Source organism: Aquarana catesbeiana, linkage group LG03 (assembly GCF_042186555.1).
Source record: "Aquarana catesbeiana isolate 2022-GZ linkage group LG03, ASM4218655v1, whole genome shotgun sequence".
In the NCBI taxonomy this organism is placed as follows: domain Eukaryota; kingdom Metazoa; phylum Chordata; class Amphibia; order Anura; family Ranidae; genus Aquarana; species Aquarana catesbeiana.
This window is the reverse complement of record NC_133326.1, coordinates 259975721-260002380: the sequence shown is the minus strand read 5'-3', so window position 1 is coordinate 260002380 and position 26660 is coordinate 259975721. Positions and strand designations below refer to the sequence as shown.

General features: G+C 41.6%; 1 protein-coding gene across 2 annotated transcripts in view; it reads right to left on the bottom strand.

The window, feature by feature from the left end:
* The window catches only part of BBS10 (Bardet-Biedl syndrome 10), a 37285-nt gene extending 19120 nt beyond the window's left edge, over positions 1 to 18165 (bottom strand). The window contains exons 1-2 of one of the 2 annotated variants that reach the window (XM_073620014.1): positions 18023 to 18165; positions 4684 to 4884 (exon numbers count right to left, since the gene is read on the bottom strand). In XM_073620014.1, the coding sequence (XP_073476115.1) occupies positions 4684 to 4877 (194 nt within the window). In that variant the 5' untranslated portion in view covers positions 4878 to 4884; positions 18023 to 18165. Of the gene's footprint in view, positions 1 to 4683; positions 5119 to 18022 lie in introns of those variants that run through there. The other variant, XM_073620015.1, reaches the window with a different exon arrangement.
* Positions 18166 to 26660: the final 8495 nt, after the last annotated feature.

Below are 26660 nucleotides of genomic sequence, written 5' to 3'. Positions count from 1 at the left end.
CCTCTGAGCTGTGTGGGAGGAGCTATAATTCCCCTCAAAGCTGTATTGGAGGAGCTATAACTTCCCGACAAGCTGTGTGGGAGGAGCTATAATGCTATAATTGTCCTTAGAGCTGTGTGAGAGGAGCTGTAATTCCCCTCAGAGCTTTGTGATTTTTTTTTTCAAAAATGTTTTATTTTTTCAAAAATGTTTTTTTTTCAAAAATGATTTTGTTTTTTGTTTTTTCAAAAATGATTTTTTTTAAAGATTTTTTAAATGATTTTATTTTTTCAAAAATGATTTTTTTTTAAATGATTTTTTTTTTCAAAAAAGTTTTTTTCTTCAAAAATGATTTTTTTTTTTTATTTTTTTTTTTTAAATGATTTTTTTTTCAATTTTTTTTTTTTTTTTGATGGGGTGGTCATAATGTTTTGGCTGATCATGGGGGGGGTCATAATGTCAGCTTTTGTCACCTCCCACTCTAGTTTTGAACATTTCACCATTCATTCCTATGGGACCAATTTCGCCGCAAAAACGATATTTTGTGAACCATTCGGTGAAACGTTCCACAAAATATTTTTTTTTTTCATGGGGTGGTCATAATGTTTTGGCTGATCATGGGGTGGTCATAATGTTTTGACTGATCATGGGGTTGTCAGTTTTTGTCACCTCCCACTCTAGTTTTGAACATTTCGCCATTCATTCCTATGGGACCAATTTCACCGCAAAAACGACGATATTTTGTGAACCATTCGGCGAAATGTTCCACAAAGTAATAGCACACCAATTAAATGACATTGAGGCCGGATTCACACTGGTATTTTTCAGCTTTTCACAAAGTTCCACAAGGTAATAGCACACCAATTAAATAACATTGAACATTTCACCATTCATTCCTATGGGACCAATTTCGCCGCAAAAATGACGATATTTCGTGAACCATTTGGCGAAACGTTCCACAAAGTAATAGCACATCAATCGGGAATAATCCGCACGTTTCGGTATATTACTTGTCTCTGTAGTGTAAAAACTGTGGGAGGAGTCTACAAGCATTATCAAGTCTAGCAGATGAAGTCACATGCATTTGGGGTGTCTCAGCATCTTGTGTTTACAACCACTGTTTCCTAGCAACGCTCATGCCCTGTTTATGCTTCGCAAATACTGCTCAATACACAATAGACAGGACCATGATAGATGTAGAAACTGCAGTAATTCAAATGGCCGTATTTTAAAAACTATAAATCCTAAAGTGAAGATCTTTATATTGTGAGAATCACAAGACCCAGACCTAGATTTTGATATATAGTATGTCTCTGAAATATTAAAATTGAAGGCACGGTCGCAGTTTAGAAATTGCCCTTCAAATTTGAAGGGGCTAGAGTGTAGTTTCAATGAATGTCAATGGACGGTGTGAGTTGCAAACAAATGGTCATATTGTGAAAACTATCAGGACTATGGCTTAGCCGTGGACATGTTTAGTGGCAGCAGGGATAGCTGAACGTTTTGATATAAGATTTGTGTAGGTGGGCTTGAAAATGAGGGAGTGGCGGCAGTTTAGAGATCATGTTCTGATTTTTCAGCTTTTGTCACCTCCCACTCTAGTTTCCCCATTCATTCCTATGGGACCAATTTCGCCGCTAAAACAACGATATTTCGTGAACAATTCGGCAAAACATTCCACAAAATAATAGCACACCATTTGGGAACAATCCGCACGTTTTGGTATATTAGTTGTCTATGTAGTGTAAAAACTGTGGGAGGAGTTAGGGTGGTAAATTTGGCTATAATAATAATAAAAATAAAAAGTATAAATAGTAGTAAAAAAGTTCCATCATTCGCTGAAAGAGCTGAACATTTTTTTCAAAAGTAATTTTTTTTTTTCAAAAATAAATTTTTTTTAATCAAAAATGATTTTTTTTTTTCAAAAATGATTTTTTTTTTCAAAAGTAATTTTTTTTTTCAAAGGTAATTTTTTTTTTCAAAAATGAATTTTTTTATTTCAAAAATAATTTTTTTTCGAAATTATTATTTTTTTTAAAGTAATTTTTTTTTCAAAAATAATTTTTTTTTTTCAAAAATATTTTTTTTTTCAAATATATTTTTTTTTCAAAAATAATTTTTTTTTTTAAAAGTAATTTTTTTTTCAAAAATATTTTTTTTTTTCAAAAATAATTTTTTTTTTTTTCAAAAATATTTTTTTTTTCAAAAATATTTTTTTTTTTTTTCAAAAATGATTTTTTTTTTTCAAAAATTACTTTTTTTTTTCAAAAATATTTTTTTTTTTACATGGGGCGGTCATAATGTTTTGGCTGATCATGGGGTGGTCATAATGTTTTGGCTGATCGTGGGGTGGACATAATGTTTTGGCTGATCATGGGGGCTCATAATATTTTGGCTGATTATGGCGTGGTCATGATGATTTGGCTGATTATGGCGTGGTGTCAGCTTTTGTCACATCCCACTCTAGTTTTGAACATTTCGCCATTCATTCCTATGGGACCAATTTCGCCGCAAAAACGTCATTTCGTGGACCATTCGGCAAAACATTCCACAAAGTAATAACACGCCAATCGGGAACAATCCGCTCGTTTCGGTATATTATTTGTCTCTGTAGTGTGAAAACTGTGGGAGGAGTCTACAAGCATTATCAAGTCTAGCAGATGAAGTCACATGCATTTGGAGTGTCTCAGCATCTTGTGTTTACAACCACTGTTTCCTAGCAACGCTCATGCCCTGTTTATGCTTCCCAAATACTGCTTCATCAAAACTGCCCCATCAGAATTACCCCATCAAAACTGCCCCATCATATTCCTCTATTATAAATCAGTACATGGTGTGTCTGTCCCCTCCCCCGGGCTCTGTAATCAGCTGAGATGCTCCAGCCACCTCCCCCCTGTGTATAACAGAAGCTTTGGTAACCATGGCAACAAAACAAACACTAACAGTACACTCTGATTAATGGCTAAAATTTCCTGAAATGACCTCTAAACAAATGGCCGTATTTTAAAAACTATACATCCTACAGCGAAGATCTTTATATTGTGAGAATCACAAGACCCAGACCTAGATTTTGATGTATAGTATGTCTCTGAAATATTAAAAATGAAGGCACAGTCGCAGTTTAGAAATTGCCCTTCAAATTTGGAGGGGGCTAGAGTGTAGTTTCAATGAATGTCAATGGACGGCGTGAGTTGCAAACAAATGGTCATATTGTGAAAACTATCAGGACTATGGCTTAGCCGTGGACATGTTTAGTGGCAGCAGGGATAGCTGAACGTTTTGATATAAGATTTGTGTAGGTGGGTTTGAAAATGAGGGAGTGGCGGCAGTTTAGAAATCATGTTCTGATTTTCCAGCTTTTGTCATCTCCCACTCTAGTTTCCCCATTCATTCCTATGGGACCAATTTCGCCGCAAAAACGTCGATATTTCGTGAACCATTCGGCGAAACGTTCCACAAAGTAATAGCACACCATTCGGGAACAATCCGCACGTTTCGGTATATTACTTGTCTATGTAGTGTAAAAACTGTAGGAGGAGTTAGGGTGGTAAATTTGGCTATAATAATAAGAATAATATATATGTGAGATAACAGTAAGTGGTCTTGCTATGCAAGAACACTTAATAATATATATGTGAGATAACAGTAAGTGGTCTTGCTATGCAAGAACACTTAATAAGTGCTTAGTGTATACCGTTTTAAATCCAGCAAAACACTGTCTCACCCCGCTCTCCATATGCTCAGTTGTTCTCTAACTTGAGGCACAAAATTTGTAGAGGCCGATCTGCTGACAGCCTTAAAGCGGAATTAAATGAGAAGTTTGCATGTTAAAAAAATAAATAAATGCAGAACTTTTTGCAGGTAAAAAAAAAAAGTGCATTTATTATTTTTTTTTACTAGGAGCCTGGAAAGCATTGCACCCGCCATCAGCAGATCATGGGTGCCATGCAGAAGTCCGGTAAACTTCTCAGTTTATCAGTCTGCTTGTACCTCATATGGGCAGATAGATACACACTGACAGGAAGAATAAACAATCTACCAGAGTGCTCAACAGCGCCATGGTAGTTCATTGAGACTACAAGCCGACAGCCGCAAAGGCTGTCAGGAGTTGTAGTTTCCCATTCACAGAGGAATGTGAATGAATGACGTGGCTGGGCTGTCATGTTTTTTCAATGTCTGCAGCTGCAGAACGATGTTACATGTTCCACCCCAAATACGTGTGGAATCTGTAATATGTTCCAAATGTTGAACTTATCATTTAAACCCTCCTATCCTTTACAGCAAATGAAGCTGCTTCTGTTTGATCTGCAACTGCTATGATGCTGCACGTGTGATCAGTTATGACACCAGCCATTTTATGGTTTGACAGTTTGGTTGAGGACACAAGCAAATCTGACAGCAATTCCGGCATTCCAGGATTGTAACTGTTTTTTGAAAATGTTAAATTGATGGGTTTTGTTACGCTTTATGATTTACTGCTGTTCAAGGGTTCTGGGCTTCAACAAAATGGCAGCCTCCAGCAAAAAGAAAAAGGAGCAATGCTGGATGCAATACACAGCACACACTAGATTTGGTAGCATAATTATTAATTTGAAATGTATGTTCCTCACTAAAGAAAATTATTTTTTGTCGAGTTGTTATGGGTAAAGTTCCACTTTAAAATAGTTACAACTCTTACCCTCTCCCCTCCATAACATCACCCACCTTGCAACAGGGTGATCCAATAAGAGATACTCCAGTATTTTTTTTCCATCTTTGGTAATGATAAGCTCTCCATTGGATTTAATAAAGAGAACCTGCCCCCCTTCTGGACCAAAACTGCGACATATCGTTTTCTCCAATGATCCAGCCACTTGTAGAATTTTAGATATGTCCAAATGCTTTGTATGCTGCAGCATTTTTTTTCTGTCAAAACAAGAAAAATAAGTTATATATAACCAATTTAAAGCTGATGTTTAGTAAACTTTTAATTTTTTTTTTTAGGAATACAGCACCAAATACATTAGTTACGTGTAACTGTTTGTATCACATATCCTGCAGGCTGCTGCTTCTTGTAACAATCTACCCTTCATGTTGCCTTCACAGCCCCACAGCAGCTATCTGGTGCAGTATGGGTTGACAGCAGCCGCTGCTCGAGTGAAGAGTTTTAACACTCGCTCACCCCTTTCAGTCCCTTCCGTCATTCAGAGACCCACAATGCATTGTGTTAAATGGAGAAGAAATGAATAACTGACAGAATTTCACTGCCTAGTCACAGATCGTGTCGTATTTTGGGCAAATAGTGGTGAATGGGAAGCCAGCAGTGGTACCCCCTGTTTCTCTCAGCAAAGGGCCCATTTAGCTCTATTCATTGTGGTGTGCTGCAGTAAATTGTGAATTATATACATTAGTGCATTGAGGTGCTGTTCTATTGTTAATGTTTGTTACAGTGCACTGCATCGGGAAAAAAAACTGCACAGGCCCATATTTTGGTACATTGGTAGCACATTCAAATGTTCACTAACACACTGCAACAGTCTGAATGGCCCTTAAGATCAAAAGCTTTTTATCAATTTTTGGAGACAGGATGGTAAAACGCCTTGCCAGGGGGTCCCACTGCAGCTTCACTGCACTGTACACTAAATATGAAGTAAGCAGAAATACCTGAAAGTGAGGAACATGCCCTCTTAAAGGATCAGTTCACCTTTCAGAGCATGTTACACGTTATACCCATAATTTGGATGTAATTTGTAACATGCTCCAGACCTGTCCCCCGCATCCCTGATCCCCCCTCCCTGTGATGGCGGATAGGGATTCTCTCCCCGCACCTGCTGTCACATTTTGAAAATAGCACAGCTGTGCGGGGTGCCACAAACACAGCCACATCATTCATTTACAACGATCTGTGAATGCGAGAACTACAAGTACCATCAGCCATTGCAGCTGGCAGCTTGTAGGTCTCTATGAACCGCAAGGGTGCTGACGAGCACTTTCGTAGTTCATTCACAAACCCTGCAGCTTGTAAACAGTCAGCCCGTATTAAAATAGACATATGATTAAATGTTTATTAAAAAAAAAAAAACTGAAACATTAATACAAAATAGGTTAATAAACACAAAACAAAAAAAAATAATAATAATTTTAACGTATTTTTTATTAATGTTTCAGCTTTTTATTAAACATTTAATCATACATAAATTAGTAAATTTCACGCTTAGGTGTAGGCTGGGCTGCTGCCTCCCCTGGGGGGCTCTAAAGTTGGGGCACCAACAGTGTAAACAAAAAGTACAGGGGTGAGTGGCGCTGCCAGTCACCTGAAGAGTGAACCTCATAGATAAATCACTCTTCTCAGGTGAGAGTGCAATTAACCAAGTGACAAGCAGTGGTATATATCAGTGTAAAACTGATGTATTTAAAGGGGTTCTCACCCTATATCCTATACCAGAAAGGTGTATATATTTAGTGCTCTATTACTACTTATTACTTATGGGTCCAGTCTTTGTAGTGCAAATAAGTAAATTCCAAGTGACTTGTGCTGATATCCAAAGTGCCTTGTGCATAAATTTAGCCACAAATCTTGTGCAAATAGTGAAGTGACTTCCATGCTCCCCTTCAGTTCTCCACTCACCAGATCCTATCACCCCTGCAGGGGTAAAGCTCATGTAGTGAGTGTATGGCAGTTTCCAGAGTGATCACCTCCTCTTTGGCACATCCGACTTTGGGGTACCCAGATCCTTATATCCCTATGAGGGTGAAGCGTTTGCAATAGGCAAGATTCCTCTAATCAACTCCTCTGTGGCTCCGGTAGGATATCCTCATAGGTGGAAGAGAGATGGACACTCATAGTGTAAATCCGAATGCGTTGTTTCTTTAAAATATATTAAAAACAAGGTTTGACTTTGTCAAGTAAAAAAATATACTAGCATGAACCCGAGCTGCAGTCCAAGCAATTCAAACCGGCGTGCGTTCCACAGACAGGAACCTCGCAAACCGGAAATGATGTGAGTGCGTACCAAACTCGGCCTTACACGTTTCGTCATAGGTATTATTAATAGACAGACGACGTCCTATTTTGTGAAGAGCAGGACGGAAGCATTTTGCTCATCTTTTCTGTGTCCCTGGGTTTACATGTACAAGGCATTCATTTCCGGTGTCATTTTCTCTCTAAAAATGATGATCACTGATGTCCCAGACTAGTCTCCAATCCCAGAAGGTGCCTTGAACAGGGAAATGCATTAGGCATTTCTGTGAAATCATCAAGCAAAGGCTCGTTGGATGACACTGCGGCCGAGCTGTAAACGCTTATGTGAAACGCCTGTTGTTTCTGAATCTATGTAAGTGCAATATTATATGCACTATGAGACTTCTCCCTTTTTATATTTGATGCACACTTGTGTCGGAGCTTGTTGATGGAGTGCAGGCTGAGGTTTTCATTATATGCTGGGGAGTTCGCTGCTAATTCTGCTCATCGGGGTCACTGAGCTATGTGGAGATCCGAGAGTGAGAGTGTTGCCTCCTCCAAGCAATAGATTAAGCGCAATTGATCTCTATAACTCGAGCTCATTGCGGTCTGATAAGAGGCCTCATTGTCTGACAAGCACCTTCAGCACTGGAGCACATTTTATATTGGAGCACAGAACACTTTGTTACGCATGTCGATGTACTTTATAAGATTATTGACTTTTGATTATGAGTGATTTGTGATTTTATTTTTTTAGTTATTTTTATATATTTTTGCATTTTAGATACATTATATTAATAGTTATTGATGAATTGTATTTTCATTTATTTATTGTGCTGAATTTGCACAGCTTCTGTGCTTTTTTTTTTAATGAAATAGTGTCTCATCACATGTATTGCATTATTTACTGCAATTTAAGGAGGCAGTGCACTTTCTTTTGCAGCAACTTTAATGTTAACATAACCAAGCGTGAGGTTTTCTTTATAAATTAGCAAATAAAACCTGCTAACTCCCTCCAACCTCCCAACTCTGCTCAAAAAAAAATGGTTTCACATACACTTTAAAACTGAACTCCAGGATAAGCACATATTTTGGTTTATTTACTAAACTGGAGAGTACAAAATCTGGTGCAGCTCTGCATAGAAACCAATCAGCTTCAAGTTTTTTTTTTTTTTAAAGATTTACTGAACAAGCTGAAGTTAGAAGCTGATTGGCTACCATGTCCAGCTGCACCAGATTTTGCACTCTCCAGTAAATCTCCCTATTGTCTAAATACAGGAGGCATGTGTATTCTTCACTTGGTGTGAACATTTCCTTTGTGTGCAAAACTTCTGTAATATAGACCTGTCACCACTGCTCTCTCTCTCTCCTTGCGCAGGGGAACTGGTCTTGTGTCCGCCCCCTTCCCTGTAGATTTTTGAAGGTATCCTCTAGTGCAGTGGTTCTCAACTCTGGTCCTCAGGGCCCACTAACAGGCCAGAACTTAGTATTACCTTGGGGAGATGCAGACTAGAATACTGCAATCACTGAGCAGCAAATGATATCACCTGTGGTGTATTTCAGTTATCCTGCAAACCTGGCCTGTTACTAGGTCCCGAGGACAGGAGTTGAGAACCGCTGCTCTAGTGTGTGGGCCTGCTAGGTCTCCGCTCTCTGCACAGGCTATATGTAGCACACTGATGATGCACAGTTCCTTTCACAAGGTAATATCAGGGTGCGCATAAAGTGGATTTACACCGATCAGCCATAACATTATGACCACTGACAGGTAAAGGGAATATCTCGCTAAAATGGCATTTGAAAATTGGTGGGATATATAAGGCAGCAAGTGAACATGTTGTTCATAAAGTCGATGTGGTTAAAGCAAAAAAAAAAAAACAAAAAAAAACCAAACAATGGGCATTGCAGTTTGTTGTGCATGGGGCTGTGAATCCCATGGTAACCCATGTCCACAGCCAAAAGCTTCTACAATAGTCACATGAACATCAGAACTGGACTACGGAGCACTGGAAGAAGGTGGCCTGGTCTGATTAATCACGTTTTCTTTTACATCATGTGGATGGCCTGGTGCGCATGCGTAATCTACCTGGGGAAGAGATGGCACCAGGATGCGTTATAAGAAGACAAGTCGGCAGAGGCAGTGTGATACTTTGGGCAATGTTCTGCTGGGTCCTGCCATTCATCTGGATGTTACTTTCGTGTCTATGCCTCAATGGGTAAGGGCTGTTTTAGCAAAAGGGGACGATACTGAATATTAAGTGGGTGCTCATTATGTTATGGCTGATCAGTGTATATCCTTTGTGGCTAATGAAGATTATAATTTGTGCCCAGAGTTCAGCTTGCAGCAGCATGCATAAGAATGAAATATTTACACTACATAAAAACATAGCCAATAGTTATTAGAAAATTCACATCTTAACATGGAAGCAGTATGTCCAGATTACAAGATATCAATAAACTTTTTTTTTTCAATCCAAACCTCAGCTGACAATCTGCCATGTTGTATAATGTTCCACAATTTTACAAAAAAGCTGAATGCAAATTAGTTGAAGAATACATTTTGCAAAACATGAACATGAAAATGCTTTTGCAAACAAAAGCTTCATCTCTATGGTAATTTTTTCAAAGACTGGAAGAGCAGCATCAGAGCAGTGCTTCCACAGAGAACACTCATTCTTTATACAATTATAGCTCTTCCATCCCCATGGGCGCTGGGCAAAACAGCAGTAACATCAGAGAGAAGAGAGGCACACAATGCTCTACTTCTGTGAAAAAACAAGTAAATATCTGCGCTAACTAAAAAGAACACAAAAAGCAGCTAGCATAGTTTGTAGATTGCATCAAACATAAGTATAAAAGTCCAAATGCAGCGCTAAAATAAAATAAATGTCCAAATAATGGTAATAGTCCATGAAAATCAATCAGCAACACAAGATGATGTGAAACCTCCACCAAACTTCAGTGTGTAAAAGGAAAGCACACCACACCCACGTGCTATCAGTCTGCTTACCAGAAAGATATAAAAAATAGGCGATGTACTCATATACTGCAGAGGGTCAACAGCAAATCCAAATGGCACACTCCATCATGGGCAGGCACAGCATGGAAACAATCAGGTCACCACATATCAGAAGGCTCAGGACTCGTATTAAAGATGGATAATTTGGTGCAGTCATCACCAGGAACAAACCAGCAAACAGAAAGCAACAATAGTGAAGCCCGTAAGGTAAAACAGTCGTAGTTTACTTACAGGTATGAAGTAAAAATCATCACAGAAAACAGGAACAATCCACGGTTCTCAGCGTACTTGCATTGACCAGCCTGACATGTTTCATCCTATGTGGATATCATCAGACGCCTCTGATGATATCCACATAGGATGAAACATGTCAGGCTGGTCAATGCAAGTACGCTGAGAACCGTGGATTGTTCCTGTTTTCTGTGATGATTTTTACTTCATACCTGTAAGTAGACTACAATAAACTACGACTGTTTTACCTTACGGGCTTCACTATTGTTGCTTTCTGTTTGCTGGTTTGTTCCTGCTGATGACTGCACCAACCTGTCCATCTTTAATACGAGTCCTGAGCCTTCTGATATGTGGTGACCTGATTGTTTCCATGCTGTGCCTGCCCATGATGGAGTGTGCCATTTGGATTTGCTGTTGACCCTCTGCAGTATATGAGTACATCGCTTATTTTTTATATCTTTCTGGTAAGCAGACTGATAGCACGTGGGTGTGGTGTGCTTTCCTTTTACACACTGAAGTTTGGTGGAGGTTTCACATCATCTTGTGTTGCTGATTGATTTTCATGGACTATTACCATTATTTGGACATTTATTTTATTTTAGCGCTGCATTTGGACTTTAATGCTCTACTTCTGCCAGCCACTGCTCTCTTTACCCAGAAAAAAAAAAAAAATCTCCATGCATCTCCTGCAAAAGTGCTGAAAAACAAATGGGAGACAATATGATTGTGTGAATGGCGTCAAGTATAACAGCATACCTGCTTATTATTTTATTAATAGTGAATACTTCTGCCTTGCAGCGTGAGAATATTTGGTTTGAATACTGGCCAGGACAAATCTGCATGGAGTTTGCATGTTCTCCCTGTGTTGTGAAGGTTTCCTCCAGGTACTGGAGTTTCCTGACACACCCCAAAGACATTCTGGCAGATTAACTGACATAACATGTTTTATATATTATGCAATTCTGTTATGAATCCAAAGTTCATACATCTTGAGCACGAGCTCTTCTACTAGCCACCAGCAAAACAATGCTAGGTATTCCTAGATACCTATTCTGGTAGCTCCTGAGGTCCCCCTTCCACTTCATTTACCGGCTGGGAGTGCAGACACGGGGCTTGTGGCTTTTGATTGAAACCTCAGCATATGACAAGATAAATTACTACTCTTTGATATTCCTCCTGAAGAGGTGGAATTGTTCACGAAACATATTGGGGATCCTAAAGAGGAGCTCCAGTCTCCTCCAAAAAATAATGTAGCTGCTGACTTTTAATAACAGAACACTTATCTGTCCAGGGATCCAGCGATGTGCTGACCCAAGCTGATTCTTCAAACGGCTTTCGGTCCAGACACCGGCATCTTAGGTAAGGAAAACCAACAGTGAAGCCTTGTGGCTTCACAGTCAGTTTCCAACTGCACAAATTGTGCTTTGTGAATGGTCCCGCAGTCTACTGGGACCTGTGATGTGTCCCAGAAGGCCGTGGGGGGAAGGGGGGGGGGGACTTCTGCTCAGGATGCTGTGGAGATCTGACAGGAAGTGGGAGCGGGTACCTGTCAAAATCAAGTGCCAAATGTGCCAGAGGGGGGATGGGGTGCAAACAAATGTAACTTCCCCTTTTAGGTGAAGTTCCTCTTTAAGTCCAATATATTTTATGTACATTTGTGAATGTGTGTTTATTTTGCAAGCATAACAATGACTTTGTTAGTATAGATGTTGTTACAAGCCCTATATTGGGTATATGTTTTATATATAACACCATTTTAGGTGTATGCTACCTTTTTTATTCTTTTGTACTGAATAAAACGAATTGCGTTTCTCTAACAATTTTCCAATGATGTAGACTACTTCTATACCTTAAAGATGAATTCCACGTATAGTATATTTTTAAATCGTTATTTAGCTCCAGCTTGGACCAAAGTAACATTATATATATATATATATATATATATATATATATATACACACACACATACACACCATACCTGACTGATGCCCCAGCTACCCCAGTGATTTCCACTTGTTTCGGGTCCTGTGCTGAGCAGCTGGCTTGATGCATTGTGAACACAGGAGGGTCAGCTGCTCTGCCCCATTCAGAAAATGCTTTGCATTATCTGAATTATTATTATTATACAGGATTTATATAGCACCAACAGTTTACGCAGCGCTTTACAAAATTAGGGAGGACAGTACAAGTGCAATACAATTCAATACAGGAGGAATCAGAGGGCCCTGCTCATTAGAGCTTACAATCTAGGAGGGAGGGTCAAGATATACAAAAGGGTAATAGCTGTGGGGGATGAGCTAATGGAGAAAATAGTGCAGTTGTTAGATGGAGGCAGGATAGGCTTCTCTGAAGAGGAAAGTTTTCAGGGATTGCCTAAATGTGGATAAATTTGGAGACAGTCTGACAGATTGGGGTAGGGAATTCCAGAGGATGGGCGAGGCTCGGGAGAAGTCCTGGAGTCTCCCCCGGCTCGGTCTTTTAAACGGGGGTGGTGGCAGTTAAAAGGTTAATTGTGTAATTAGCCCATTGACAATCACTCTCAGGCTGCTCGCACCTAGATATCAATATGTGATGAACGCGGTGTCAGATCCCTGCCCTCCTCGCTAACTTGCAACGAGGGACCGGCCAACCCCACACCACGCTGTCACTTACATAACAATGCCACTCTCAGCTGAGCCCAGCACAAAGATTTTCCAGCTTGCGGGACCACAATCTAGGTGCGAGCAGCCTGAGAGTGATTGTCACTGGGCTAATTACACAATTAACCCTTTAACTGAATGAATGCAAAGTGCTCATGATTGGAGAAGGTGGAGAAGTGGGGCAGTGATGGTGACGCAAAGCATTCTCTGAATGGTGCCCATACCGAGCAGCCAACCTCCTGTGTTCAAAATGTATGGGCCGGCCTCTCCCTAATATGTGTTCCCTCTGCAGTCATCCTCATTCCTGTTGCTTCCTCCCCCTCAGCAGCCGTAAATCTTAAAGCTGTCAGCATATCAGCCTCTAGTTAGATTCCCTCACTACTCTGATTGGTGGCACAGCGCCGAGAACACAGGACAAATGGGGCTGTGCAGAGCAGAATGAGACTATGTATTACAGGACTTTAAACAGTATAGGCACTTATTTTTTATGTTTCACCTGCTATACCTGCAAAAGGGGCCAACATGAAGTAATCAGGACTTAAAGTAGAACTATAGGCAACGTTTTTTTTCATTTTGGATAAAGCAAGGGAGGGTTATAACCCCTGTCTGATTTTTTTCGCCATCTGTGTCCTGTTGCAGAGATTTCCCTTCATTGCCAAAAGGAAAGTTAGAGGACATCCCTGCAAATTAGGGGAATTTCTTGGGGACCCCCAGGTCACCAGAACTAGTGTCCCCATTGGAAGATTTCCCCTCTATTACTTTTCTGGGGACAAACCAAAATGTAGGATTTTCTTTTATGTTCAATGATAATGGTAAACAGTATATATATATATATATATATATATATATTATATAATTGCCCTAATGGGGACATGGACAGTAATTAAAACCGACAGGAGCTCTAATCCCTCACCACTCTGTCCAAAAACTATATATATAAAAAAAAAAAAAAGTTTTACCTTAATTTTCTGGCTAAAGTTCCACTTTAATTGTCCCAAGATGTGGTGGTTACATTAGTTTTATTTTCTTTATTTTCACTTGTTAATCCTACTAGAAACACATTTCCAGTCCTAGGGTGACAACTGTACTGTATCTAGGTGGAGTAGGGTTGTCACCCTACTAGGAAAGGTATGTTTTGACCTCCTCACCCCTTCATAACAGTGGGGGTGCTCTGTAGTCCAGTGACATTGCAGGGAACAATGCTAACTGATAACAATCCAGAGGCAGGGAATACAGAAAGGTATCAGATCACAAGATTTCTGGTTGGATGAACAGCTATTTATTTATTTCATTTGTCAAACAGATATAAAACACTTTCAATATTACAGTGCCTTGCAAAAGTATTCATCCCCCTTGGCTTTTTACCCATTTTGTTACATTACAGCCTTTAGTTCAATGTTTTTTTTTTTTTTATCTGAATTATATGTGATGGATCAGAACACAATAGTCTAAGTTGGTAAAGTAAAATTAGAAAAATATATACATAAAACATTTTTTCAGAAATAAAAAATGATCCCTAGGAGCACCATCAAATCTATCATAACCAAATAGAAAGAACATGGCACAGCAGCAAACCTGCCAAGAGACGGCCGCACACCAAAACTCATGGACCGGGCAAGGAGGGCATTAATCAGAGAGGCAGCACAGAGACCTAAGGTAACCTGGGAGGAGCTGCAGAGTTCCACAGCAGAGACAGGAGTACCTGTACATAGGAGGACAATAAGCCATAAGCTGCATAGAGTTGGGCTTTATAGCAGAGTGGCCAGAAGAAACCCATTACTTTCAGCAAAAAACAAAATGGCACATTTTGAGTTTGTGAAAAGGCATGTGGGAGACTCCCAAAATGTATGGAGGTAGGTGCTCTGGTCTGATGAGACTAACATTTTACTTTTTGGCCATCAAAGAAAACATTATGTCTGGCGCAAACCCAACACATCACCCAAAGAAAACCATCCCCACAGTGAAACATGGTAGTGGCAGCTTCATGCTGTGGGGATGTTTTTCAGCAGTCGGGACTGGGCAACTAGTCAAAGATGGATGGTGATAAATACAGGGATATTCTTGAGCAAAACCTGTACCACTCTGTGTGTGATTTGAGGCTAGGACAGAGGTTCACCTTCCAGCAGGACAATGACCCCAAACACACTGCTAAAGCAACACTTGAGTTGTTTACTGGGAAACATGTAAATGTGTTGGAATGGCCTAGTCAAAGCCCAGACCATAATCATAGAAAATCTGTGGTCAGACTTATGCCCTGTACACACGGTCGGACATTGATCGGACATTTCGACAACAAAATCCATGGATTTTTTCTCATGGATGTTGGCTCAAACTTGTCTTGCATACACACGGTCACACAAAGTTGTCGGAAATTCCGATCGTTCTGAACGCGGTGACGTAAAACACGTACATCGGGACTATAAACGGGGCAGTAGCCAGTAGCTTTCGTCTCTTAATTTATTCTGAGCATGCGTGGCACTTTGTGTGTCGGATTTGTGTACACACGATCGGAATTTCCGACAACGGATTTTGTTGTTGGAAAATTTTACAGCAAGCTCTCAAACTTTGTGTCGGAAATTCCGATGGAAAATGTGTGATGGAGCCTACACACGGTCGGAGTTTCCGACAACAAGGTCCTATCACACATTTTCCGTCGGAAAATCCGACCGTGTGTACGGGGCATTAGAGATTGCTGTTCACAAGCGCAAACCATCCAACTTGAAGGAGCTGGAGCAGTTTTGCAAGGAGGAATGGGCAAAAATCCCAGTGGTAAGATGTGGCAAGCTCATAGAGACTTATCCAAAGCGACTTGGAGCTGTGATAGCTGCAAAAGGTGGCTTTACAAAGTATTGACTTTAGGGGGGTGAATAGTTATGCATATTGACTTTTTCTGTTATTTTGTCCTATTTGTTGTTTTCAAACAACAGCTTCAAAGTTGTGGGCATGTTCTGTAAATTAAATGATGCAAATCCTTAAACAATCCATGTTAGTTCCAGGTTGTGAGGCAACAAAACACCAAAAATGCCAAGGGGTGAATACTTTTGCAAGGGGGTGTGTATGTGTGTGTGTGTGTCAGGGTGGATTCCCAATCCTCCACCAACAATCGATTAGAAAAAAAGACGGGACCAATGCTTCATTACAGCATCTTCTTTACTTCAAAATTCATTCAATTACAGAAAGTGCAGACGTGCAAGCCACTGTACAGTATCGAGCATGCAGCTCACCCTGCAGCTTCCTCTAAATACATACCCAAGCCCCATCTTGATCCAGCAATGTACAAGAGAGCCGAGGCTCCTTATTGGCTCAGATACAGCAGTGAGAGGAAAGAGAAGGGGGGCACTATGTGTGTGCCTTTTTGGGGGGGGGGGTTGGGGGAGGAGCCAGGACCACCAGCAGTGGTCCAGAGAAGAGGAGGGTTGGAGCTGCTCTGTGCAAAACCATTGCACAGAGCAGGTAAGTATAACATGTTTGTTATGTTAACCACTTTATGACCGACCAAAGTAAAAATACGTCATTATTTTGGTGTCAAATATTGAGCAGCTGCCATAACCTCTGGTATTTTTTTTTTTTTTACTATGGCAGATTCTCTTTCAGGGCCAATTCACACCATAGAATCACAGTCCGGATGTGCTCTAGATGCTTTTCTGCATGTGAGTTTTTGATGCGTCCCTGTGTGTTTTTGATGCAGTCCAGTGCATTTCCCCCCCTCTTTTTTCTTAACCTTAAATAAGAACATGTGCGTTCTTGATGCGTTTTACCATGTTCCAGTACAGTGCAGGAAAAATGCAGCATGTTCTACTTTTTTACTGGAACACACTGGTGTGAACTATGGCATTGAAAGCCATATAACCTACTATCCATGTGTTTTTGATGCAGAAAATAAACGCACTGGACTGCATGTGGTGTGAACTGGCCCTCAGATAAAAGTGGTCCCGCTGCGCAAATACAGTGTGACATAAAATATTGCAACGATCGGCATTTTATTCTCTAGGGTCTCTGCTAAAAAAAATAAAGAAAAAAAAATTATATATATATATATGTGTTTCGGGGGTTTTAAGTCATTTTCTAGCAAAAAATACAGATTTAAACTTTAAAACAAAAAGTTTCAGAAAAGGCCTGGTCTACAAGTGGAAAAAACAAAACAAAAAACTTTACCATAATTTTAAATCCTTTTATTTCTTTATTTTATAGACTACTAAGAAAAACATTCAACTGTAAAGTCCAATAAAGAAAAGAAAGAAACAAAGTAGAACTAAAAGTAAAACCTTTTGTGCGAGGTTTACTTTCCATCTCTGTCCCACTGAGGAACAGTGTTGGCCCATCCATAAGGGGTGCCGCTCCCCCAATCCATGTGTCCAGACCCTAATCTACATGCAGGGCGTCGGACGCATGGATTGCAATGAGGTTTTTATCTTTTTTTAGAAGCACGTGATTAAAACCAGAGGCTCTAATTGGCTTAAAAAAAGGGTGGACTCGGGGTGCAGAGCACTGCGCCTTGAGTCCACCCAGTTCAGTGACAATAGCAAATTAATATTCGCTATTGTCAAACTGATTCTTTTCCTGGCCAATCAGGAAGCCCGATTGTCAAGGGAGTCTTAGGCCCTGGCCAATCGTGTCTCAGTCAGGACACACTTCCTGTTAAGCCTCTCCCCTGCCTCCTAAGGTAAGGTCTGTCTAACATGGGGTGGGTGCTTGCGGTGATCACCGCCTTCCCTTCCGTCTCCAATGGGGGGGGGTTGGTGTGCTTGCAACTGCTCCCGTCTGTCTCAAGGGGGGGGCCGGGGGCATGTGGCTGGCGATAGTTTGTTGCCCCCCCCAATATTTAGCACCAGCTGCCACTGCTGGGGAGATTTTACTTCCTGTCCGCTATACCCAAAACAGGAAGTGAGTGGAAATCCTGGGGTGTCACCAGCACTAGTGTCCCCACTAGCACTAAAAATATGACAGGTGTTCTAATTCCAGGCCAAAAGAGGAATTTATTGTTAGAGCGTTAAAATCAGCAGTGGAAAGGCTGTACAGCCACAAGCCTATGTGAAGGGACTACATGGATAGCTGTGCCTGCAGAGGACAGATGAAGTGATTTGTTTTAGGAATGGCCAAGCAATGCAATATTAAGTGCCAGCTCCATAGACCTCCCTGTGTCCTCTGACAAGCTGTCACACACACACAGAGGACGGCAATGCTTCTACCGACTACTACACACATCCTCCTTACCGGGGTCACCAAGCGTGGAACGCACTCTGCTAACAAGTAACCACAGCCAGAGAATCACCACGTCTCCTCGCCGCAGGCGACGTCCGCACGTTCATACACACGCACGTATCCATGGCAACGGGCCCGGGCTACGCCTGCGTGCTGCTGTGTTTAGAGCAGAGATGTAGTTAGCTGTACGTAGTACGTGTGATCAAGAGGTGTAGGTAGCTGTACGTAGATCATGACAGTAAAGGGGCGATGGCAAAGAGATGTGGGCTAATACTGCGCATGACAGTCTGTTCTTACAATACTTTTATTAATCCTGATAAATATGTGGGTCAAGATCGTTCACACATAGAAGTGAATTTACTGAGCTGCTGTGCATGACAACCAATCAACTTCTAGCTCTCACACTCAAAGTTTAAAGCAGAACTAAAGTTCCAATGTGATGTCATAGCTCCCAACTGTCCCTGATTTCGAGGGACTGTCCCTGATTTGGAGCAATGTCCCTCTGTCCATCTCCACCCCCCCATGTATCTCTCATTTTGGTCTGATCCATATAGCTGTATATAAAATGCACTTTTTATCTTTCAAAAAGCGTTTCCCAGTGCTAAACCTTTCATCCAAATTCTAAATTGCTGCTTTTGTACATTTTAAAAGCAAGTATAAAGGAGGTGTAGTGGTAAAAAAATGCTCTTGTAGATTTAATTAACCCTTTTCTTTGTTAATTCTCCTTTAAGGGGGGGTGTGGTGGCAGGGGCATGTCCTATGCCTAGATACATTTCTTAGTAGGTGTCCCTCATTCCCATCTCAAAATGATGGGAGGTATGTCAATGTACCTCACTGTGAGCAGGCAGGTTTTTCATTGCAAAGGAGACTTGCAATGTCATCACTACAATAATCTACGATCTTTTTGCTAATGAGAAGTTTAAAGCCCAGCTCTACAAATTAGAAACGATCTACCCTTGAATTTAGTAGAGATGTAAACATGAAAAAAAGTGATGTCTTTTAACTTGATCAGCTATGAACACGCTACCCCCTAGTATGTTGTATATTAAAGTGTATTAAACTTACAATACAATCTATAACAGTGGTTCTCAACCTGGGGGTCGAATGATGATTTGCCAGGGGGTCACTGAATCCTGGGCTGTTCCCGATGCCCGCACCTCTCTCCCAGCCTTTTTGCGGCCACCCAGCTGGGCTGTTCCTGGAGCCCGCAGCCGCCCACCTAGCTTCTTCGCAGCCTGCCATCCCATGTACTCCCTGCTACAAAGGAGGAGGTACTTATTACTGCATGTATGCCTATCCTATTAGATCAGTGGTTCTCAACCTGGGGGTTGGGACCCCCTCGGGGTTTGAATGATGATTTGCCAGGAGTAACCGAATCCTGGGCTGTTCCTGAAACCCGCAACGCTCTCCCAGCCTTTTTGAGGCCGCTCGGCAGGGCTGTCCCTGGAGCCTGTAGCCGCCCAGCTTGGCTGTTCCAGGAGCCTGCAGCCCCACACTCAGCCTCTTCGTAGCCGCCCATTCAGTTCACGGCATGGCTGCGGGACAGAGACTAGAGGTCAGCTGACTGGTGAGGAATGTGAAGTGGGAGGGGCTGGAGAAGACCCTATCTCCTGATTTCGGCATAGGTGTCAATGTTACGAGACACCACAAAATCGGAGACACAGCGAGTAACACTACCAGTGATTATAGTTGCCATTAAAAGTCCCCACTACAGTTCTCAGATCAGCAGATGAGCTTGATCAAAAGCACCTAAGTTGGCTGATCAGAACTCCCCCCAGCACTGCCACTCATCCCAACTCCCCACCAGCACTGCCACTAATCCCATTCCCACCAAGGAGTAAGAGAAGGACTAAGGCTAGGTTTCCACTAGTGCGTCCCCAAAGTCGCGCGATTTTGCCGCGATTTTTTACCGCGATTTTACCGCGACTTTTTACCGCGATTTGAAGCAATGCCTGTATCTATAGACCTCATGTCGCATCAAAGTGCGACCAAAGTAGTGCAGGGACTACTTTGAAGTCGCTGCGACTTGAAGTCGCACAGATATGAACGGTACTCATTGGAAATCATGGGAAACAATTTGTCATGCGACTTTTCAGTCCCAAGTCGCATGAAAAGTCGCACTAGTGGAAACAGAGCCTAAAAATAGAGAATACATGGAAGGGAGAAGAAAAAAGGAGAGAAATAATAAGAGAAAGACAGCTAGAGAGAGGGATGGGGAAATTAGGACAGAGAAAGAAAGGAGAACAAAGAGAAAGAGTGGTACATCCTAAAATGTACCATAAGGGGTTTCAATATTGTACGAGTGGAAGGGACTCAGGGAGCGCTAAATGTCCATTAGGGGCGCAAGTTACTTGTCTTGCCTTGGGTGCTGACAACCCACCCTACGAAAATAATTTTACTGTTAGGGGTCCCCCCAACTTGGGAAATTTTATCAAGGGGTCACGGCACTAGTAAGGTTGAGAACCACTGGTCTATAAGTATGTATGCAACTGGTTTTCCAGTTTTCCGATTTTCACAGACTTGATGGAGAAGTTACAGTTTGTTTTTTTTATACCTTTTATGCTTTCATCGCAACTTCTTTCAAGATTTTGCACTGGCTTTAAATCCTTTTATTGTATAGATTACTAACAAATAATTAAACTGTGAAGTCCAATAAATAAAATAAAGAAACCTAAAGAACAACTAAAAGCAAAACTTTTTTTATTTTAGATAGAGTAAGGGAGGGTTATAAGTAGAGGTGCACCGAAAGGAAATTTTGGTGCGGAAACCGAAAACTCAGGATGCACTTGGCTGAAACCAAGTTTAAAGAAATATATATAAATATATATTATATATAAATATATATATATATATATATATAATTGTATTATAATAAACTTTATAATTAATATCTTGAATTTAAATAAATATGAACTTATTGTTGGCTATTATCAGCTCCTTTTAGCGCAAGAAAAGCTCAGAAAAAATGCATCCCTTTAAATTCTATGTATGTCTTCACACTAGTTCGTTGTGGAGTTAAAAATCTTGCTTCTTTTTTTGGTCAGTTAAAAAAAACGTACCTCCCCATTGACATGTATTGAAAACGCAGCAAAAACTCATGAGTATCTTTTTTTTTCCCCTTCCAGTGGGCATCTACGGTGATTAGGCACCAACATCACTACTGACCCATCCAAACTTTATGAAACCAATTTTGAGCCACTTCTTATTAAACTGAAGGAGGACCTGTTGCACTGGCATTCTTTAACCCTGACATGGTTCAGCTGTTGCAATGCTCTTAAAATGACAGTGCTACCTCGGATCCTCTTTCTACTGCAAGCCCTTCGGCTTCCACCTCTTTTCTTTCGCACTATAGGCTCGTCAGACGCTGCAGAGACTATCGCTACTGAAGGTCTCTGGGGGCCTTGCTCTTCCAGATATTCGGGCATATTATAGGGCCGCACATCTCAACAGGATTGTTGATTGGCATTGCCATGGGGAGGTCAAGCTCTGGGTCTCCATGGAATTGGAAGACTCTAAGGGTACTGCTTTGAGTTGGCCTTGGATATCTTCCTCCATACCTAGAGAGCTGTGCGTGCATCCTACCTTGGGCAGTATTTCACAGGTCGCTCGGGAAACATATCAAAACTCTTCAATTTCTCCACTTCCCTCGCCTATGATTCCCATCACAGGTAATCCCGAATTCATTCCAGGTCTTCAGGGTGAGCATTTTTGTCGTCTTAAAGCTCAGGGCTATACTCACTTGATGGACTTCCTCACGTCAACCTTAATTTCCTATGAGCTAGCCCATCTTATTGACCCTCCTCTGGACTTTTGGGATGGCTTTCAACTGCGCTTTTTTCTCCGACATTGTTCCTGTACCCCAGGTATTTTTCATTCGTTCACTTGTTTTGAAACACTGTCACAGAGGGGGACCAATACTTCATTCCTTCTCCTTGCTATATTCCTCCCCGATTCAACCTGAGAAGAACATGTCCCTCCATTTCTCATTAAATGGGAAACAGATCTGGCTCTGAGACTTACTCCCGCCAAAGACTAAAGATTCTCCATTTTGCTCAAAAGTCATCCATTGCCACGTGGGTACAGGAGACTAGTTATAAGATCCTTACTCAATGGTACAGTGTCCCCACCCAACTTCACCATATGCTCCCCCAGGTCCCAGACTCCTGTCTGCGGTTCTATGATCCACATTTTCTGGGAATGTCCTAAAATTCAACAGTTTTGGCAAGATGTAACTGCTATCATTAAACAACTTATGGCTGTCGATCTGAATGCTAAACCTGCAGCCTGTTTATTGCATTTGACGGAACGACCTATTAAAAAATACAAATCTTCTCTCACAATGCAACTCTTAAATGCCATGAAGGCAAGCATTCTGCTTCAATGGAGAGATGCTGACCCCCCTACGAAGGCTCTGTGGTTTTCTAAAATCAACAACATACGAGACATGGAAGAACTCACAGCCACACTGCGCAACACGGAAGAGATGTGTATGGAAACATGGAGGCCGTGGAATTTTTTTGTGTAAACTGATGCCTACCTCAACGAGCTCTCCACCGCCCAGTGAACTTCCACATGCTCTTCCACATGCCTTGCTCTACCCAGGGAGAGGGATGACTGGGTGACCTTTCCGCCCCCCCCCCCCCCCATTTATCTCCTTGTCGGTCCTCTTCCCTGTTTCTTTCTCTTTTGTGTCCCTTCCCTGGTCCTGTTTGCCCTCTCTTGCTCCACTTTCTTTCTATTTCCTCCCTATTCCTCCCAATTTCAAATTACTAGATAAGTGGAACCATATTGATTACTCAAGGTCTTCCACCTGCCGGCACGCATGACCCTGCCATGTGTGCCTTTTCTTGTTTCATTGCTAATATTTTGATGTTTGCTCCCCTGACTTAAGGGTGAGCGGTACTATACAGTGCCTTGCAAAAGTATTCACCCCCTTGGCTTTTTACCTATTTTGTTACATTACAGCCTTTGGTTCAATTTTTTATAATCTGAATTATATGTGATGGATCAAAACACAATAGTCTAAGTAAAATTAGAAAAATATATACATAAAACTATTTTTCAGAAATAAAAAACTGATAATTGGCATGTGCGTATGCATTTACCCCCTTTTTTATGAAGCCCATAAAAAGCTCTGGTGCAACCAATTACCTTCAGAAGTCACATAATTAGTGAAATGATGTTCCCCTGTGTGCAATCTAAGTGTCATATGATCTGTCATTACATATACACACCTTTTTGAATGTCCCCAGAGGCTGCAACACCTAAGCAAGAGGTACCACTAACCAAACACTGCCATGAAGACCAAGGAACTCTCCAAACACGTAAGGGACAATGTTGTTGAGAAGTACAAGTCAGGGTTAGGTTATTAAAAAAAAATCAAAATCTCTGACGATCCCTAGGAGCACCATCAAATCTATCATAACCAAATGGAAAGAACATGGCACAACTGCAAAACATGCCAATATACGGCCGCACACCAAATCTCACGGACCAGGCAAGGAGGGCAGGCATGTACTGGCCATTGGGACTACAGGGAGTTTCCCGGTGGGCCGATTTCAGTGACAGTGGACCGCTGCCTCCCTCCGGTCCTCTGTCCCCCCCCCCCCGCAGTGCTCACCTCCTCTCCCTGGCTAGTTATGCAGCGCGCCTGAATACAGACATGATGCTCAGGAGTCAACACTGAGAAGCTCATCATACGATCTGGAAGGAGGGCGGCCTCACTTTCCTGCCTAATCTTGTCCCATTGGGGGGGGGCGCCAAACTGATTCTTTGCCCCAGGTGAAATAATGTCTAGCTTCCCCACTGGTACTGCCTATAAGAGAAATAATGTAGAACGGCTAATGGCTAGTGGGGGGGGGGGGGGCTTGGGTGGCAAGCCGTCATGGGAGAGACCTGTCAAAGTGGGCCAGTCTGGATGAAGTCCAGGGCCAAATTTTTGTCCCAGTCCAGCCCTGAAGGAGGGCAATAATCAGAGGGGCAGCACAGAGACCTAAGGTAACCCTGGAGGAGCTGCAGAGTTCCACAGCAGAGACTGGAGTATCTGTACACAGGACGACAATAAGCCCCTTTATGGCAGAGTGGCCAGAAGAAAGCAATTACTTTCAGCAAAAAATAAAATGGCACGTTTTGAGTTTGCGAAAAGGCATGTGGGAGACTCCCAAAAATGTATGGAGGAAGGTGTTCTGGTCTGATGAGACTAATATTGAAATTTTTGGCCATCAAAGAAAATGCTATGTCTGGCGCAAACACAACACATCACATCACCCAAAGAAAACCATGGTGCTAAATTTAGGGATATTCTTGAGCAAACCTTTACCACTCTGTGTGTGATTTGAGGCTAGGACAGAGGTGCACCTTCCAGCAGGACAATGACCCCAAACACACTGCTAAAGCAACACTTGAGTGGTTTAAGGGGAAACATGTAAATATGTTGGAATGGCCTAGTCAAAGCCCAGACCTCAATCCAATAGAAAATCTGTGGCCAGACTTAAAGATTGCTGTTCACAAGCGCAAACTATCCAACTTGAAGGAGCTGGAGCAGTTTTTCAAGGAGGAATGGGAAAAAATCCCAGTGGTAAGATGTGGCAAGCTCATAGAGACTTATCCAAAGTGACTTGGAGCTGTGATAGCCACAAAAGGTGGCTCTACAAAGTATTGACTTTAGGGGGGTGAATAGTTATGCACAGTGACTTTTTGTGTTATTTTGTCCTATTTGTTGTTTGGTTCACAATAAAAAAAAAAAATCTTCAAAGTTGTGGGCATATTCTGTAAATTAAATGATGCAAATCCTCAAACAATCCATGTTAATTCCAGGTTGTGAGGCAACAAAAAACGAAAAATGCCAAGGGGGGTGAATACTTTTGCAAGGCACTGTATATGCTAAAGTCGTGGTATTGGATTGTCCTATTGAACACTTCCTCTGGGATTGTTGTCTTAGTGCTCTTTGTCAGCCGCTCATATGTTGCAGTTTCTATTGATGTACTCTGTTTTTCTATGACTCTTTTATACTAATAAAGGAATTACAAAAAAAAAAAAATCTCGCACCTGTTACATTTTTGAAATGTGGCTTTTGAGTCACATGGCCTATGAAAAACACACCATAAGCACAGTAAAATTGTGGTAAAATCGTGTGCGTTTTCGGCGCCTCTAGGCAAAATACCAATAACACCATTTTCAGCCGATATGTTTCGGCGGCTGAAATTTGAGTGCATCTCTAGTTATAACCTCTGCCAGTTTTACTTTCTATCTATAGTGGGGACGGAAAGTATTCAGACCCCCTTAAATTTTTCACTCTTTTTTATATTGCAGCCATTTGCTAAAATCATTTAAGTTAATTTTTTTCCTCAATGTACACACGGCACCCCATATTGACAGAAACACAGAATTGTTGACATTTTTGCAGATTTATTAAAAAAGAAAAACTGAAATATCACATAGTCCTAAGTATTCAGACCCTTTGCTCAGTATTTAGTGGAAGCACCCTTTTGATCTAATACAGCCATGAGTCTTTTTGGGAAAGATGCAACAAGTTTTTCATACCTGGATTTGGGGATCCTCTGCCATTCCACCTTGCAGATTCTCTCCAGTTCTGTCAGGTTGGATGGTATATGTTGGCAAGCAGCCATTTTTAGGTCTCTCCAGAGATGCTCAGTTGGGTTTAAGTCAGGGCTCTGGCTGGGCCATTCAAGAACAGTCATGGAGTTGTTGTGAAGCCACTCTTTCTTTATTTTAGCTGTGTGCTTAAGGTCATTGTCTTGTTGGAAGGTAACCCTTCGGCCCAATCTGAGGTCCTGAGCACCCTGGAGAAGGTTTTCATCCAGGATATCCCTGTACTTGGCCACATTCATCTTTCCCTCAATTGCAACCAGTTGTCCTGTCCCTGCAGCTGAAAAACACCCCCACAGCATGATGCTGCCACCACCATGCTTCACTGTTGGGACTGTATTGGACAAGTGATGAGCAGTGCCTGGTTTTCTCCACACATACCGCTTAGAATTAAGGCCAAATAGTTCTATCTTGGTCTCATCAAACCAAAGAATCTTCTTTCTCACCATCTTGGAGTCCTTCAGGTGTTTTTTAGCAAACTCCATGCAGGCTTTCATGTGTCTTGCACTGGGTAGAGGCTTCCGTCGGGCCACTCTGCCATAAAGTCCCGACTGGTGGAGGGCTGCCGTGATGGTTAACTTTCTACAACTTTCTCCCATCTCCCGACTGCATCTTTGGAGCTCAGCCACAGTGATCTTTAGGTTCTTCTTACCTCTCTCACCAAGGCTCTTCTCCCCCGATAGCTCAGTTTGGCCGGACGGCCAGCTCTAGGAAGGGTTCTGGTCATCCCAAACATCTTCCATTCAAGGATTATGGAGGCCACTGTGCTCTTCATAACCTTAAGTGCAGTAGAAATTTTTTTTGTAACTTTGGCCAGATCTGTGCCTTGCCACAATTCTGTCTCTGAGCTCTTTAAGCAGTTCCTTTGAGCTCATGATTCTTATTTGCTCTGACATGCACTGTGACAGGTGTGTGGCTTTCCTAATCAAGTCCAATCAGTATAATCAAACACAGCTGAACTCAAATGAAGGTGTAGAACCATCTCAAGGATGATCAGAAGAAATGGACAGCACCTGAGTTAAATATATCAGTGTCACAGCAA